General features: G+C 37.9%; 1 protein-coding gene across 1 annotated transcript; it reads right to left on the bottom strand.

Annotated features, from left to right (window-relative positions):
- Positions 1-13,781: 13,781 nt before the first annotated feature.
- Positions 13,782-17,818, bottom strand: NEUROD1 (neuronal differentiation 1). The gene is made up of 2 exons (XM_012468597.2): positions 17,714-17,818; positions 13,782-16,156 (listed from the first exon to the last, which is right to left on the bottom strand). The coding sequence occupies exon 2, from the start codon at positions 16,143-16,145 to the stop codon at positions 15,075-15,077; it is 1,071 nt and encodes a 356-aa protein (XP_012324020.1). The 5' UTR covers positions 16,146-16,156; positions 17,714-17,818; the 3' UTR covers positions 13,782-15,074.
- Positions 17,819-18,100: the final 282 nt, after the last annotated feature.

Raw genomic sequence — 18,100 nt, 5'->3', positions numbered from 1 at the left:
AAAAAAAAACACAAAGACAAACAAACAAAAAAAATTATCATTAACATAGTTCTTTCTCAAACTCCAGTTTATAAAATTTTTTTTTTAGGAACTTCTCACTGCATGTGGAATAAATTCCAAACTTCTATTATGACCTATGTTGACCAATTCCTGCCCACCTGCTCAAACCCTCTCTCTTCTATCATTTTTCTTCTATTATCAGTATGTGTCCTACCACACTGGCCTTCATTCTACTCTTCAGATAAGCCAAGTTCATTCTCATTCAGGGCCTTTGCTGTTGCTGTCTACTCTTTTCACCATGGAACAGTTTTCACCATGATATAGCTTACATGGTGCTCAGGCCAATTTCACGTTACCTCAAAAGGTCTTCCCTGTCCAGCCATTCCGAAGTTAACACCTATTCAATATTATCTTTCTCATTGCACTTTATACTGTGTAAAAGTATGTAGTTGATTTATATGTTTACTTATTTCAGTCTACTCTCTCATATCAGATTGGTACCTCAATGAGTCCAGTGATTTAATCTGCTTATATGTGGCTCTACCTCTTGTGCCTAAAACAGTGCATTTATATAACAGATGCTCCATAAATGTGTTAAATGCATGAATGAGTAAACTTTTTAAATTGAATCGCTTTATACATTTCAAATATTATTTAACATATGTCTCATTGGTGAGAATGAAAGATTCATAACAGCAGATTGTATTTACTTTCTTATATCAACATATATTTTGAGTGAAGTGAGTTTTAGTTGTGTCCATCTCTCAATCACTTTTAATGCTAAATGGGCACATCATCAGTGTGTCAAGGGGACTGCTTCCCTCTCATGCTGAGTGGAAATTTTGTCAGAATGTTCCTGCTATTCTAGCTCCTGCTGCCCAAAAGGTAGAGGGCCATATGTCCCTACAACAATTACAGAAAAAAATAGAACAAATCCTAGAATCCCACCAAGTCAGAATATCCAATTTTCTGCACGTGCCAGTTTTCTGTACTCAGATGGAAAGTGTTAAAGGTGAACTGCTCAGCTGTATTCTAAGACGCATCTCACTCAGTGTGATCTCTAGCGTCTCAATCAGCAGTAACAAGAAGGAACACAGGCAGGAAGAGTAGGCCCTCACTTTTCCTTTCCTCAAGTTTTTAAAAAGCTCCTTTTTAGGTAGGTTCTAATACTCATAAACTTGGAGCAAAAAATTTGCAATGTATTTCCACCAAATAGGGAGCTTGAAATATTCCCGCAGTAACTGCTAGCAATGCTGTATTGTAGAATCTTAAATTAGATGTATCCAGGCACACAAATGAAATAGGCAGTTTAAGTCAGAAATCTATCCTCATTTTCTGTACTATATGTATATATAGTTTCTATGATAGTTGTGAAAAAGGCATTATGCTAAGTGGCAACATCCCTTCTCACTATTGAAAATAGCTCACTAATGTATACATCTAGAGACCCACAAAAATAAAAAATAAATTCAAAAAGGAAAGAAAATAGCTCACTCTCTTCAGCTTCTTACCCATACGCATCAAAAAATTTGGCACCAGACTTGCTGTCTTTGACTTTTGCTTCATTATTTGTCACCATTTGGGGGCACTTCAGTGCCTATGTCAACAACCTGTACAACTAACAGTGGTTTAAAAATAAGATTTTATTTCTGACATTAAAGGAGGTTCAGAGTCAGGCTGTTCCTGGATTGGTTCATCCCATACTGTGTCATTAGAAATCAAGAGCTTTGCAGCTTTGTACTTCACTATCACCAGGTAGCAACAAGGATTCTACTGTTGGCTTCAGGATGGCTACAGAAGTGCTAAGCATCATACCCTCTCTCAAAAAACGTCCAAAAGCAACAATGGAAGGGGCATTTGTAGGTTTTCCTTGGGCATTTCTTTTTCCTTAACCAGAGAAAAAAAAATTTTCAAAAATCCCACCCAGCAGACCTCCTCTTATATCCTGTTGATTAGAATTGGGCAATATGCCTGTGCTGTAGCTCCCAGAGACACTGGGAAAGGTGTTTTCAGCTTCCAGTTGGGAGGTGAGACCTACTAAAATGGAAAAAGAAGTTCTAGATGAATATTGATGAGGCAACTAACAGTGCACTATCTTCTTTTTTCCCCCCAGGCTGTATAATTCATCTGGATTTGTTAACCGGATAACAAAAAAAAGAGTCAAACTTATTGACTTAAAGCAGCAATGATTTGTTATTTCCTATAGTTCTGTGAGTTGGATGACATCAGCTAAGCAGTTCTGCTCTGTGAGGTATCAACTGAACGTAGTTGCATTTAACTGGAAGCTCAGCTGGGGCTGAAATAGCCAAGATGGCTTCATCTGCATGTCTTGCATCTCAGCTGGAGTGGCTGGAATAGGTAAAAATTAGCTGGGCCTATCTCCTTTCATGTGGTCCCTCATTGCAAGTAGTCTACCTGAGCTTTTAAAAAAATGACACTGAGTTTCAAGAGAGTAAAAGCAGAAGCTGTCATGCCTCTTAAGGCCCAGGTCTAGAACCAGAATAGCATTACTTTGCTTCTTGCTGTTAATCAAACAAGTCACAAGGGGAAATGGAAATAAAGCCCTTCAGTTGCTGGCAGATGAAACAGTCACATTAACTAGGAGAATGTATATATGTATAGAAAGAATTATTGGCAGCCATCTTTGCAGACAAGCTAACACAGTGGACCCTGTGAGGGTGTTTGTCAGTGGTTAACATCCCTCCTATTTGCCATATGTACTCATTTTCTTTCAGTATTCCCAAGTCTCATCCAATTATGATATCAAGTTCAAAATCAAGCATCTTATGGTGCTCCTCTTATTTGGAGAACCTAGGAACTAAAAACACATGTTATCTTCCCACACAAATACAACATACTGATGAGACAGGGAGAAGATAAGCATGATAAATGCTCCCATCAAAAAGGGAAAAATATAGAAAGGACATCACAATCACTGGCCCATAGCAGTTCTGAAATTCAGGAAGGCATGTGTTAACAGTTTCCCAGACCCTGGGAAAAAGAATGTTCCTATCTCACATCCAGATCTGCTCCCTGAGAGTGGTTCCCTAATTCATCACTCTCAGCAGCTCTTGGCTGCAGCCTCTGGGATTTTGGCTCTCCCCTTCATATTATTCTTCTTTTCACCAAGAAATGGCCCATGATTGCAGCCAAGTAGCTTTTTCAGCCTTCTTTTTATCCATAAAAAGTTGGAGGTACAGAGGCTTTTCATGTTAAACTTGTAAACCAAAAATAAAATTCTAAGCCTCCAACCATCTCAATGGACCCCTCCTCTCAGCCAAGGACATTCCAAAGTTACCCTGAAAAACTAGTTCATGCCACAATGGGAAAGGCGAGTCAGAAATGCCTCATTACACCCTCCACCCTTTTGGAATTCAGACATAGCTGACCAGCATTAACATCAACACAGAGACCTTAAGACTGGTAGAACAGACTTTTTAGGTCTAATAAGAAACCTTTACAATCTAGTCTCTCTGAAGCCTGCTACCTGAAGCTCCATCTGCACGATAAATTCCTTTCTATTAATTCCAGGTCTTTAGATAATAACTCAACCAATTGCCAATCAGAAAACCTCTGAATCTTCCTATGACCTGGAAGCCCCAACTTTCAGTAGTCCTTCTCTTCTGGACTGAACTAATATTCATTGGTTGATGTCCAATGTCTCCCTAAATGTATAAAACCAAGTTGTAGCCTGATCACCTTGGGCACATGTCATCAGGACCTTCTGAGGCTGTGTCACAGGCATGTCCTTAACACTGGAAAAATGAACTTCTAAATTGATTCAGATTTGTCACAGATACTTTTGGCTTACAAACTGTGTAAATGGACACAACTCCTTTAGAAACTTTTTGAGCTTTATGTAGTTCACTTATCTTACAGATATCATGTATGTGTGTGATATTGTGACATAATAAGAAATATATATTTTGATCTTCATCACTGGCTTCTGGACAGAGCTCCTAAAATCCTTGTAATTCCCAAGAGATGAAAGCAAAAGTTTAGTTTTTGTTGTTCTTGTCGTAGTTATAGTATTAGGCTTTTGTCACTAGCTGCTGAAACAACTCAGAGAGAAAAAGGAAAAAGGCGCATCTTTTGTTATTCAAAACAATCCCATTTCAACCACACCTGAGTTTATGTTAATGTGGTGACTTTCAGAAGTCCTCAATTTCATCTTCACTATGTCCAGGGTTTTCTCCATCTTAGTGTATAGAAATTAGCAAGCAACAACAAAATCAAAGCCTCTCTTGTATCAGGCAATTCTTGTGTGTGGCAGAAAACCCAACTCAAGCCAGCTTAAAATAATAAAACCTACTTAGAGGCATAGGGATGGCTTATGGAAAGACTTGATCCCACAGCTCAAATAATATAATGCAAAAAAAAACAATTTTCCTGTCTTTCTTCACTCTGCTTTCTATTGGGTGAGCATCATCCTCTGCTCCATGTCTTTCTATTCTGCTCGAATTCTCTCCTCCAAGTACCTAACTGCTACCACATTCCAGACCGCTAATCCACATACATATCACATTTGTCACAAGAAAGACACGTCTCTATAGATATTTCTTACATAAAAAAGGAAGTTTCTCTATTCCAGTAAAGTCTTCTTGCATAACATTTTGTCTTAATAAGTTATTATCTTTATCAGTTAGCAGAGGCAGAGTTATGATGTGGTTTTCAAACTTTTCCAGTGGCTTAAAACAACAAAGTTTTATTCCTTACTGATGTTCACCTGACTAAGGGTGGGCATGAAATGAAAAAGAAAGCAAGCATAAGAGGTGAAAGTACCAACTATCCCAAAACAAACAAACCAATAAAGATTAAAAACAAGATAGAACCCCAGATCTACATAAAACCCAAACTTCTAATTAAATACCTTCAGATGAAATGATCACTAACTTGTATTTAGAGCAATCAAAATAGACAAATAATCAGATGAAAGCCCCATGTAACTAAAATTGAAGTCTTAGCCTTTTAAGGTCACAAGAAGAGTTCTGGCTCAAGGCCCTAAAAAATGCAAAAATAGAGACAGAATTTTTAGAAATTATGGCACCTAAATTCATTTGGACTAGAATTATTTTTTTAAAAAAAATGTAATTTTAAATATAAAATTGTGTGTTTAATGAGTCTGTGAAATCAGGAAAATGCTACATTTGTTCTCTCAGAGGCTCTATTTTTTAATATATATGCTGCTCCACAAATCAAATAAATATGACATTTTCTTCACATGAAGAATAAATAATAGCTGATATTTGATACTTTATTATGAATTCAAAGATAAGACTTTTAAAAAATTGCCCATAGTTTATTGGCTAGGCCCATTCACACTTCACTAAATGTAGATGTCAGTTTAGGTCATTCACATGAATAATAAACAATACAACTTTTATATAATTCAGATGCTTATTAAATAGCTGTTTTTGTCAGCTTTTTCAATATCAAACCTTATATCAACTAAGTATACTGGCTGTTATATATTGTCTCATTAAAAGTTTAAGATGACATTTTCAGAAGAATTTAAATAAACTCTCCTATACTTATATATATTTAACATCAATTTGTTAGAAATTTTAGTATACCTATCAGTTTCCTAGGGCTGCCATAACAAATCACCACAGACTGGGTAGTTTAAAACAACAGAAATGTATTGTATTACAGTTCTAGAGACAAGAAGTTTAAAATCAAGGTGTCAACAGGACAGATTCTTTCTTAGGGATTCAGAGGGAGAAGCTGCGAATTCCTGTCTCTTTCCCAGCTTCTGATGTTTGCCCCAAATCCTTAGGGCCCCAGGCTTGTAGACACATCACTTCAATCTCTGCCTTTGCCTATGTATCTGTGTATCTGTGTTCTATCTTCTTATCAGGACATCAGTGATTGGATTTAGGGCCCACCCTAATCCAGCAGGAACTTGTATTAATTTACATTTTATATAATTCAGTCTGGACAGTATTTCAAATGAGGTCACATTTTGAGGTTCTGGATGGGCATAAATTTGAGAGAGAGGTAGGGAAGGGAAAGGGATACTATTCAGCCAAGTACAGCATACACTCACATACACCACACACACACATACATTCTATATCTATCTATCTATCTGTTTTCCCTTGACAATATGTTTTAATATAAATGCACCAGTAGTTAATTAGATGAAAATGAAACCTTGGGAAGCAAAATATCTCTTTGTTTAATATTTTTAATACACCAATCAGAGTCAAGGAATCATTAATTTATTTATCAAAAAATCTTTTGTTGATATTTTAAGATATCTAAACAAGTAGCCTTGCCTCTATTAAAAACTTATTCTAGTAAAGAAATATGAAAAATATCACTACTTAGATTTAGTTATAATTTATATGCATTTGTACTATCATTTATTATGTATTTAGTCACTGGCTGGAATAAAGATTATTCAGTTATCTATTAACAATGACAAGTGATGTTATCTCAAATAATTTTTTTTTTTGAGACAGGGTCTCACTTTGTCACCCAAACTGGATGGCGTGCAGTGGTGCAATCACATCTCACTGCAGCCTCAACCTCCCCAGGCTCAGGTGATCCTCCCACCTCAGCCTCCCAAGTAGCTGGGACTATAGGTGCATGCCATCACGCACCACTAATTTTTGTATTTTTTGTAGACACGAGGTTTCACCATGTTGCCCAGACTGGTCTTGAACTCCTAGCCTCAAGTTATCCACCCCCATCCGCCTCCCAAAAGTGCTGGGATTCCAGGTGTGAGCCACTGCACCCAGCCACAAAATCTTCTTTTTAGAACACTCTATTATCCTTTCTCTGCTTTGATGTTAACATTACTTAGTCACATACCTGCTATGAGTAAACAAGCACTACAATTGTTAGTGACACCAGTGGAAAGGGATTAACAGTTCTCTTAAGCATTGTAATACCCCTTCATTGACGTCACCAAAAGTGATGGTGATCTCTTAACTGACATCATTGAGAGTGAACACTAAAAAAATAGTATTGATGTGCTGAGTTTATACACTAAACACTTTAAAATAGAAATTATGAGCTAGAGTAATTTTACATAACACTAAAAATAGAATAACAACAATTGCTGAAAGAATAATGAACTGAAAGGAAAAAAATAACATGCATTGAAATACATGGTCGGAGAGATCCAAGATGGCTGATGATTAGCAGCTCGGGCACGTACCTCCCAGTGAAAGCGCAAAGAACGAGAGGACGCCACACTTTCAGACGAATATTTGTTGCTCACGGACCAGGAGATTCCCAGTGGAGGAGCCCCACGGGTTGCCAGGGCGACTCTTGTGGCCGGCGTGGTGGTTTTGCTGGTGCCTTAGCACGCCAGTTCTTGGTGCAGAGTCCGGAGATTCCCGGGCAGAAAAGCACCTTCAATCTTAACACCACCGTTTTGGCCGGCTCAGTGGATTGCTCAGATCTCGGCGCAGGGAATCAACAAGTTGGACGTCAGAGACCCAGTTAGAAAGCCGGTAATTATAAAGACGACAGACGGACAAATATATAATGAAGGGAAGAAACCAGCGTAAAAAGGTAGAGAATACTCAAAATCAGAATGCCTCTCCCTCTACAGGGGATCGCAATTCCTCATCAGTAACGGAACAAGGCTTAATAGATTACACGTGTGTTCCAATAACAGAAGCAGGTTTCAAAACGTGGGTGATAAGAAACTTCTGTGAATTAAAAGAACTTGTTCTAACCCAATGCAAAGAAACTAAGAACCTTGAAAAAAGGTTTGACGAACTGTTAACGAGAATGGACAATTTAGAGAAGAATATAAGTGAATTGATGGAGCTGAAAAACACAACACGAGAACTTTGCGAAGCATGCACAAGTTTAAACAGTCGAATTGATCAAGCAGAAGGAAGGATATCAGAAGTCGAGGACCAGCTCAGTGAAATGAAACGAGAAGACAAGAATGCAGAAAAAATGATGAAAAGGAATGAGCAAAGTCTCCAGGAAATATGGGACTATGTGAAAAGACCTAATTTACGTTTGATAGGTGTACCTGAATGTGATGAAGAGAATGAATCCAAGTTGGAAAATACTCTTCAGGATATCATTCAGGAAAATTTTCCCAACCTGGCAAGGCAGGGTCATATTCAACTCCAGGTAATACAGAGAACACCACAAAGATATTCTTCAAGAAGACCAACCCCAAGGCACATAATCGCCAGATTTATTAGGGTTGAAATGAAGGAGAAAATACTAAGGGCAGCCAGAGAGAAAGGTCAGGTTACCCATAAAGGGAAACCTATCAGACTTACAGCAGATCTCTCAGCAGAAACCCTACAAGCCAGAAAAGAGTGGGGACCAATATTTAACATCCTTAAAGAAAAGAACTTTCAACCCAGAATTTCCTATCCAACCAAACTAAGCTTTATGAGCGAAGGAAAAATTAAATCTTTCACGAACAAACAAGTACTTAGAGAGTTCACCACCACCAGGCCTGCTTTACAAGAGCTTCTGAAAGAAGCACTATACATATAAAGGAACAACCAATATCAGCCTTTCCAAAAATATATCAAAAAGCAAAGAACTTTAACACAATAAAAAATTTACATCAACTAATGGGCAAAACAGCCAGCTAGCATCAAACGCCGGTATTAAACCTATATATATTTTAATTGGATAAAAAGCCAAAACCCATCGGTATGCTGCATCCGGGCCCATCTTACATGCAACAATACACAAAGACTCAGAGAGAAGGAGGAAGATTTACCAATCAAACAGAGAGTAAAAATAAACTAATAAACAAAAAGCAGGAGATGCAATTCTCGCTTCTGATAAAGTAGACTTTAAAGCAACAAAGATCAAAAGAGGCGAGGAATGACATTACATAATGGCAAAAGGATCAATGTAACAAGAAGAGCTAACGATTCTATAGATCAACGAGATAGAAAATTAACAGGGATATTCAGAACTTGAACTCAGACCCGGAACAAGTAAACTTAATAAACATTTGTAGAACTCTCCACTTCAAATACACAAAACATATATTACCACCTCACACCTATTCCAAAGGTGACTATATAATTGGAAGTAAATCACTCCTCAGTAATCGCATAGCATTTCATAGGTTTAAATTAAATATTGGTTGGCTGTTTGTTTGTTATCTTCTTCCCTTATTCCTTCCTGACTACATCATTAAGTATAATTATCAGTATACAAGAGGTTTTCAATACCCATTACTAAATTGCATTCTAGCCTGGGCAAGAAAGCAATACTCCCATTCTCTCTCCCTCTTTCTTTTCCTTCTCCCTCCTCCCCATTCTCTCTCTCCCTTTCACTTCCTTTTTCCTCCTTCCTATTCTCTCTCAAAAAAAAAAAAAAAAAAAAAAGAAATACATGGTCTAGAAAGAGCCTATAATAGTTTTTCCTTTATTCCAATTCCAGGTTATATTTAACCAAGTGATATCAATAAAAAGAAACTATGGCTGACAACTCATGATTACCCATCCTTGAAAAGGAAGTGGAAGGAATTCGGTGCCATGCAATACAATAAGAAATTAGTTTCAATTGTTTTATTTTTATAGAATCAATGTTTATAACATTTGCTAGACTGAAAATAATCTGTGGTCCTCTCCATTCTGTACTGACTTGACTTATAGCATAGTGGTTAAGGCAAAGGTTTGGCATCACATTAGTGTTCTTCAATTCCCTTGGAAAGTTAATGTTTATTGAGGATCCTCTAGGTCTTCTAAGCAACAGAGGAATAGCAACAAACAGAAGAGACAACTTTGTCTCTGTTTCTGTGGTGCTTAGAAGATCTAGAGATAGATAGTTTAAAAAGAAACTAAACAAATAGTTTAAAAATAGGCTAAACAAATAAGTAGACAAGATAACATTTGATAGGTAAATGCTCTGGAAAGAGGGAGGGGCAATATAGTGATTTTGGTGGAGTTGAAGTCAGTTGCTATTTTAAATGGGAATCAGGAAAAGCTTCTTTGAAAAAATAGCATTGAAAAAAATCTGAATGAAGAAAGGAAGACAGAATGCAAATATCTAGGTATTTCAACTTCCTGAAGTGTCCCCATCTATAAATAAGGCAGGAGGCTGCTTTGATGATGCAATATGTAAGTGAATGAAAAGCACTTAGCACTGGCCTAATATGTGAAGCCACCTCTCTGGATGGCTATCCTTAGACATGAAAGTGTAAAGCAGGTTAGCTTTTGATCTTGTTAACAGAAAAGTCAGTTACCAAGTTACTTTATATATGCTAGATTGAACTTACTGTTTATTTCTCCATGTCATTTCAAAATTCGATCCATGTCTGAGAATTGTGGTTCTGTAGAGATGGTTATTGTCACTATCTATCTACCTCTAAATTAGCTGGGCAAATAACACAATAATGCTTAGATGGTCAAATCCACTTTTAATGTATCTGAAGATTTAATCCAGCATTAACATAATACTCTGCATTTTAAAATTAGCAATTTAACCAGAGTCCCCAGAGACTGTGGCCTTGTCTCATCAATGCCACTAGTTTGGCTGCACAGTTAATTCCATCAGAGCCATTGGACCAAGCTTTAGTGTGTGTGAAGAGAGTCCATGAGTCAATTGCCAGCACAGAATTCTTCCTGTCATAGGAAGGCAGATGATCTCAACTTTGAGCACATACAGTGCAGATTTCTAGTTGAATGGTTCTTGACAATAGTGTCCTCTGAAACATAGTGCCTGGCCGGGAGCCAATGATTATGCCACCATACAAATCACTGTGCATCTGACGCCAGAACGCCTCTTTGCAATGGTAACAACAAGAGTTTTCAGTCCTGGTGTTCCACAAGATGTTGCATTGGCTCTTTTATTCTTTATCAGACCCTGGAATTAAAGATTTTATTTAGATAATTTTCAGGAAGTAAGTGGTGTTAGAGGGAAAGAAAAAGATAAGTGAGGAGGTTTTTGTGTAGTTTAAGAGGGAGTTTTGCTATTTTACATTTCCCATTAGGAGAAAGTCAGCTAATATTTTGAAACCTAGTTTTATTAATTGCTTAATAGATATTTTCACTCTAAATTTCTTGTATAATTATAGAACTAAAACAGCTTGGTTCAAACTGTTAGCTAATGATCCATATATCATTTTAGTAATTGCTAGCTTCTTTGAGAAAATGCATTAATTTTGTGAGAGTGTAAGGATTTTCAAATGTAAAAACATAAGAGAGATTTTAAGATTAATAAATTAGAACATAAAATTTATTTCAAATGTTATTTTACTGTAATATATCATAAACCTAAAATTAAAACATTCTTATGAAAGATTATAAGATATTATAATCTTTCATAAGAATGTTTTAATTTTAGGTTTATAAGATATTATAATCTTTCATTTTAATTTGTATATAAGTGTTTTAAGGATTGAAAGTGAATAGATCATACTATATAGTTGCAATTGGTTATATAAAATACAATATGTTATACAAAGTAACCTATTCAATGGTAATTATACACCAGTTATTATATGTAGCAAAATTTCATCTTCAACTGTGAAATTTCACCCTGATTTTGCATACCAGCTTTTTCTAGAAATAACTATTCATAGGATTTTCACATGAAACAAATATACCTAAGCATCTTTTTGATAGGAATAGTTGTGGCTCAAGATGAAGAAACATATAGAATCCTAAGTATTATTCATGACAAGCATTAAACAGCAAAACTAAAAGAAATATTTTTTCCAGTGAAGCCAAACTTGCCAGTATTTTTTTTTTTTGGTTGGTTTTCATTTAGTAAAATATGTTCTTTTCTTACAAACTGGTTATAAGCATTAGCCAATTACAAAAACTGTAAGAATCTCTTTGAAATATGGGTAGCAATTCATAAAAGAAGAAGATAATTTAAAATGTTTCTTATGGTTTGAAAATGCCTTCCAAATATTCATTAAACATTTAAGTGAGTAAATTTGTAGAATATGTTTCTGACATTGGCACTGGTTCTGTGGTATTTCTCTGATCAGATGGAAGTGCTATGTGTTATGCAGAGTGCATGCAGTTCATTCATGCATAAACAATATCATTTTCATAAATTAAATCCTCCCCTGCAGAAGGAACATCTGTGCCTGCCTTTGAATAAAAGATGGTGGCATGTGAGTTACTCCTTGACTGACTGAAAGAATCCCTATGTTTTAGAATGAAGTTGTATTGGCAAAATGGAAAAAAAAAAAAAAATCAAACCTAACTTATAGTCTTCACTTCTACCTTACAAAAGAATGCAGTCTAGATTTCCCTTTTTGCTATTTTGAAAGCTGAAATTCTTGAAATGTCATTATTTTATTTCTTCTCTTCACTACAGTAACAGATTTTAGTTTGCATGAAGATGTCTAATTTTAGTTGCAGGTGAAATTGAGCTACTTAATAGATTAGATCAGGTCTAAATGCTCACTTCATGATCTCCTACGCTGATAGTATTCACGTATCATATCAGTATTATGTCTCTTAAAGTAAGAACAGTGAGAACAATCCAGGATATACAAAGCAACAGATTGATTCCAAAATAAAAACTCTGATTCACTTGAAATGAGATTGCTGCATTTTAGATAAAGTTGGGACTAACTTAAAAGTATTTCTGTCATGTGATGAAGGCTGATAGAAAACATGTTAAAATGATATATTTTAAATTGCTCTCAAACATTTTTTTAACATGGAAATATTCCTTACTGCTACTGTCACAGCTTGATGCAGCCTCATTGGCAATGTTATTAGTATGGCTAATTGTTCCTGTCCATTACATTACTCACATTTTTCTGGAGCAGCTTGCTAAATGAGGTCAGCTTTCTGGAACCCCTAAATCACCAATGAGAAGGAGATTAAAGGAACAAGCTTGGGAAGGGGGGTAGTCATCCAATGTGGCACCCGAATCAGAGTAGAAACAATGGAGTTACTAATGACAGTAATCAGAGCACCACAGTAGAGCCAGGGCACAAGTGCCAACATGATATTCCCTAGGAATCATGACTGTCAGTCAATACATCCAGAGGAAAAGGAATGCCAAACTCTTTTTTTTTGTTTTTGAAGTGGACTTAACAATAAACAGAATCATTGTAAGATTTTCCAGTGAGTTGTGTTCATGAAACAACGGAATAGTGCCCCAAAGAATGGGGGGAGAGGAATAATTACACCTTCCTAAAATACAGTACAAATAGCGTTCTCTTCAGTACAAATAATCCATTACGCTTTTTCATGGGAAAATGATGGAAATCATCAAAAGATGTTTGTAGAATAATTATAAAATGTCACTTCTCTTGGATTCTTTAAATTAATTAACCCATTTACCTTTGGTACTTTCTAAAGGTATATAAATTTCTCTGGGATTGTACTGGTTTGCAAGATAAACCTGTTCAGAAAAATGTACATATAACAGAACACCAAGAAAATGGTAATGTTTTTATATGTCTTAAATGTGTAGACAAACTAAGCTAGGATAATTGTTTATGTCTTATTTGTCAATAATTAACAAAATCGACCTTTTTTAAAAAAAGAAATAGAATAAATTTTTAAAAATATAAATAAAAAACTTAAAGGCTAAGCCACTTAAAACAAAGGAAAAACGCACTGTTTGTACCGTGTTCAATCTCATACTCCAAATGATGAACTATTAGTTAGGTCTTTTCATTATCTACAAAGAGCTGGTGACTCCCTATGCAAGACAGACAGATAAGACCATAAGCCAAGGTGAACTTTTTTCTTTTCTTTTATTCTACATATAGTGTTTAGTATTTTTTAACTCAGAAAAAAAGCAACTATTTTCCCCCAAAATAAAAACAAAATCCCTTTAAGAAGAAATGCAACAATTACTACTTTCAATACTACTTTATTGCAACTGGATGAATGTTTTCTAAATTGTGCATTACACCATAATATACATGATTACAAACAAAATTACAGTACAGGTCGATTCCAGTGGTACCAGCATCACATCTCAAACAGCACTTATTCTGGACTGCATTTTACATGCAATAGCTATTGTTCTAATTATGAATTAAATGGTTTGAATGTATTTAAGCTACTGTACTAATTGACTACAATAGATATAAATCCCAACATTAACAACCTGATTAGATTTAGGCTCAGATTTATTACATGAATATATGACAAACCACCATTTTTGTGACTACGTATAAAATCATGCATTTATAGTTTCTGGAAACATCAATAGCTTCAGATTCTCTGTAAAATCATGGAATGCAAAGGAGTAAAAGACTAAAAAGTAACAGTGCAAATTGTATGTGATAGTCAAGCAGCTTTTGATTTAAAGAAGGGTATGTTGGCATTTATAATATGTACATACAAGCTTGTGCAAGTAATGTGTTGAATTAATATGTTTTGATAGGGAATGCATCTCTTAATTTTTTATTCTCTTGAAAGTTATGATTCTGGTTTTTATTTTAGAGAGAGAGAACGATTTTAAAGTGAAATGAATTGCTCAAATTGTGCAATTTGTTTTTACAATTAGAGAGGAAAGAAGTGCTAAGGCAACACAATAACTTTCTAAGCACTTTTCTGCTGGTTTAAATTAGTTAAATTATTTTGTATAAATTAGATATAATTCTACTTTTCTGATATGTATAAAAATTGATGAAGCTGCATGGTTTTAAAATAGGAAATCCACATTATAAAAAGTCATTAAAAATTCTGTACAAAATCACAACAAAATAATTCAGCATGGGAAAGGTAACAAGTAGTAAAATGCTGGTTGAAAAATATATATTTATATATATTTTAATTGGCCCATTACTAGTTTAAAAATTGCATAGATCCTAATTATTGCTTGTGATTTTGTTATCCCGATCAGATAATTAATACGATCTGAATACAGCTACACCAAATTCGTGGTGCATTTTTTTTTTAACTTTACTGTATTACTTTTTTATAATAGAAGAGCTATAGAAAATAATACATAAGGTGAACAGGAACTTTGATCCCCTGTTTCTTCCAAAGGCAGTAATGACAATAAATACATATATCACTTGAAGCTTGGAGTATTTGCACTTTGCAGCAGTAGTACCCAAAGGGCTGCCTTTTGTAAACACGACAGTCACTGTAAGCACAGTGGGTTCGTTTCCCGGAAATGGTGACACTGGCGTGCCCCTAATCGTGAAAGATGGCATTGAGCTGGGCACTCATGACTCGCTCATGATGTGAATGGCTATCGAAGGGCATAATATTGTCTATGGGGATCTCGCAGCGAGGGGCAGCGGTGCCCGAGAAGATTGATCCGTGGCTTTGGGCCCCTGCCAGGGTCGCTGCAGGATAGTGCATGGTAAAGGCATAATTTTTCTCAAACTCGGCGGACGGTTCGTGTTTGAAAGAGAAGTTGCCATTGATGCTAAGCGGCGGGCTGAGGGGTCCGTCAAAGGAAGGGCTGGTGCAATCAGTCAGAGGGCTTTCAAAGAAGGGCTCCAGCGCTGCGCTGTAGGCGTGCGGCGGCGGCTTGACATGGAAGACATGGGAGCTGTCCATGGTACCGTAGGGCGGACTGGGCAGCCCAGGAGACTGGTAGGAGTAGGGGTGTACGGGGAAGGAAGCGCTGGCCGTCGGCAGGTGGGGGGGCATGTCCTGGTTCTGCTCAGGCAGAAAAGTCCGAGGATTGAGTTGCAGACAGCCCGCAACCAGGTTGGTGGTGGGTTGGGACAAGCCCTTGCAAAGCGTCTGAACGAAGGAGACCAGGTCTGGGCTTTTGCCTGAGCGCAGGATCTCTGACAGAGCCCAGATGTAGTTCTTGGCCAAGCGCAGAGTCTCAATTTTGGACAGCTTCTGCGTCTTAGAATAGCAGGGCACCACCTTTCGCAGGTTGTCCAGCGCCGCGTTCAGTCCGTGCATGCGGTTCCGCTCCCTGGCGTTAGCCTTCATGCGTCTCAGTTTAAAACGCTCCAGGCGAGCCTTGGTCATCTTCTTCTTTTTGGGGCCGCGTCTCTTGGGCTTTTGATCGTCATCCTCCTCTTCCTCTTCTTCTTCCTCTTCCAGGTCCTCGTCGTCGTCCTCCTCCTCTCCCCCATTCCTCAGTGAGTCCTCCTCTGCGTTCATGGCTTCAAGGTCGTCCTCCTTCTTGTCTGCCTCGTGCTCCTCGTCTTGAGAACTGAGACACTCGTCTGTCCAGCTTGGAGGACCTTGGGGCTGAGGCTCACCCATGAGCCCACTCTCGCTGTACGATTTGGTCATGTTTCTGTTTCCTACATTCAACAGGAGAGAGGCAAACAGAAAGAAAAGGAGAAAAAGCTATATTCAAAGCTAGATACGCCTTCAGCTTCCACCCACTAAACCTCTACAAATGCATGCGAAAAATACCTGCTCATTACAAAATGAATGCCTCTGAGAAAAAGTTAAATGTAGTGTTTTATAATGGCACGGGCGTGTGCCCCTCTGGTACGTAGGAGTGAGGACAGGACTTGGGGAGGGCAGTGAATATGTATATGTATACAACACTCACGCATATGTGTATGTATCCTAGTGATTAACTTAAATGTGTTTATGGTGGTTGCCCAACAGGATAATGTGTGTGGAAATGACTGTATATTTCAGCGACTTCATGTTTATCCAAATGTGTTCAAAGTTGCTCGCAACTCCACCAAAAAATGAGTTGAAAAAATCACACATTCTGCTTCCATTTCTGTTCTGGCTTCTAGGTACTTAGAGATTTAAGTTGAAGAGCCATTGCGTAATTTAATAACACTGGCAGCGAGCGATTTTTAAGAAGATTATACTTACGGATACTGAAGAGTAAATGCAGAAAGGAGGAAAAATAGTTTCCACCAAATTGTTTCACCATCAATGTAACATTTGGCAATAAAAGTAGACAGGATCCTCCATTCCACCTTTGCCATTCTTTTCTTGCCTTCCATCTCTGGCCTGCCGCTAAATTTCCACCTTGTACAAAAGCTATCGGTACAGGGCCAGGGCTGGGGGCACGCCGCAGAGCGCTCTCCCACGCGCCGGGGATCAGGTGCGGAAGGCTCCTCTCTAATAAACAGCCCATTGAAAGGGCCGCCCGTTCTTTATTGGGGCTTTTCAAAGTTCGCCTCAAACCTCCCTTTAAAAGATTTAGTAATTATAATGGTCAGCGATTGGCAACGGCGAAGTTGCCGCTTCTAATAAGGAAAATAAAAAGCCTTTAGTAAAACAACTGAATTTCTGGCTCCAGTAGTGGCTGCTGGGGACTTGGCCGCCTCTGGAGCGGTAACAGGTAGCAGAAGTGAGTCCCTCTCCCCTTCTCCACTTTCCCCCACTCTCAACTAAACTATCTCTGAATCTGATTTATTTTCCATGGTGTGAATACTCAAGGTATCCATGTCCCTTTCATTCACTGAAAACACAGATTGACACTCCCAATGTAGATAAAATACATGCACACTCTGTAGATAGATAACAGCTTTTTTTTCTTACTGCAAGAAGTGAGAAAGTGAAGTCATTATTGCTTTTGAGACTTTAAAATCAGCACTAGCAGCTAATCATGGTTACCGTGTATTCTTTTATCAAAAAAAAAATCCAAGAAGCTCCTATGCTATTCACAAAATAAACCTAAATTTTTAAATTTTAAATTAGAAAGACTGCAGGGGGTATCTGAGTGACATTACTCATTTGTGTGAGTAGTTATGGGCAATTATGGAGAGAGATGCTGGTCTCAACACATATACACACGCTTGCAAACGCACACATACAGAATATGTAGGTGCATCAGTCTTCAGTTACTGTTTCTATTCTATAGCAAAAAATGAAAGAATTGTAATTACCTTTGTTGTTAGTAGGTCCTGAGCGGTGATAGTCTCATAACCCTGGGGCCTCCGGACGCCGTGCCTTCTGCGTGGGCGAATTCCTCGTGTCCTGGCCGCGCGGGCGCTCAGGTTATATAGCCCAGTTAGTGATGCTAAGCGCGGGCGGGGCCGCGAGCTGAGCGGCTAGCAGGTCTCTGCGCCCGGCGCCTGCGCACGCGTCCAGGCTGTGCGCTCCTAGTTCTCCCCTCCTCCCTACTTCTCCCCACGCCTTGCTCTCCTCCCGCCCTCCTCCGACAACCGCTCCCCTCACCCTCCACCCCTACCCCCGCCCCTTCTCCTTCCTCCCCGGCATGCGCCATATGGTCTTCCCAGTCCAGCCAAGAGCCTAGAACCACGTGACCTGCC

This window comes from Aotus nancymaae, unplaced genomic scaffold (assembly GCF_030222135.1).
Source record: "Aotus nancymaae isolate 86718 unplaced genomic scaffold, 86718_ANA_hifiasm-v0.15.2.pri h1tg000008l, whole genome shotgun sequence".
In the NCBI taxonomy this organism is placed as follows: Eukaryota; Metazoa; Chordata; class Mammalia; order Primates; family Aotidae; genus Aotus; species Aotus nancymaae.
Note: the sequence above shows the minus strand (reverse complement) of the source record. Positions and strands in the feature narration are given on the sequence as shown.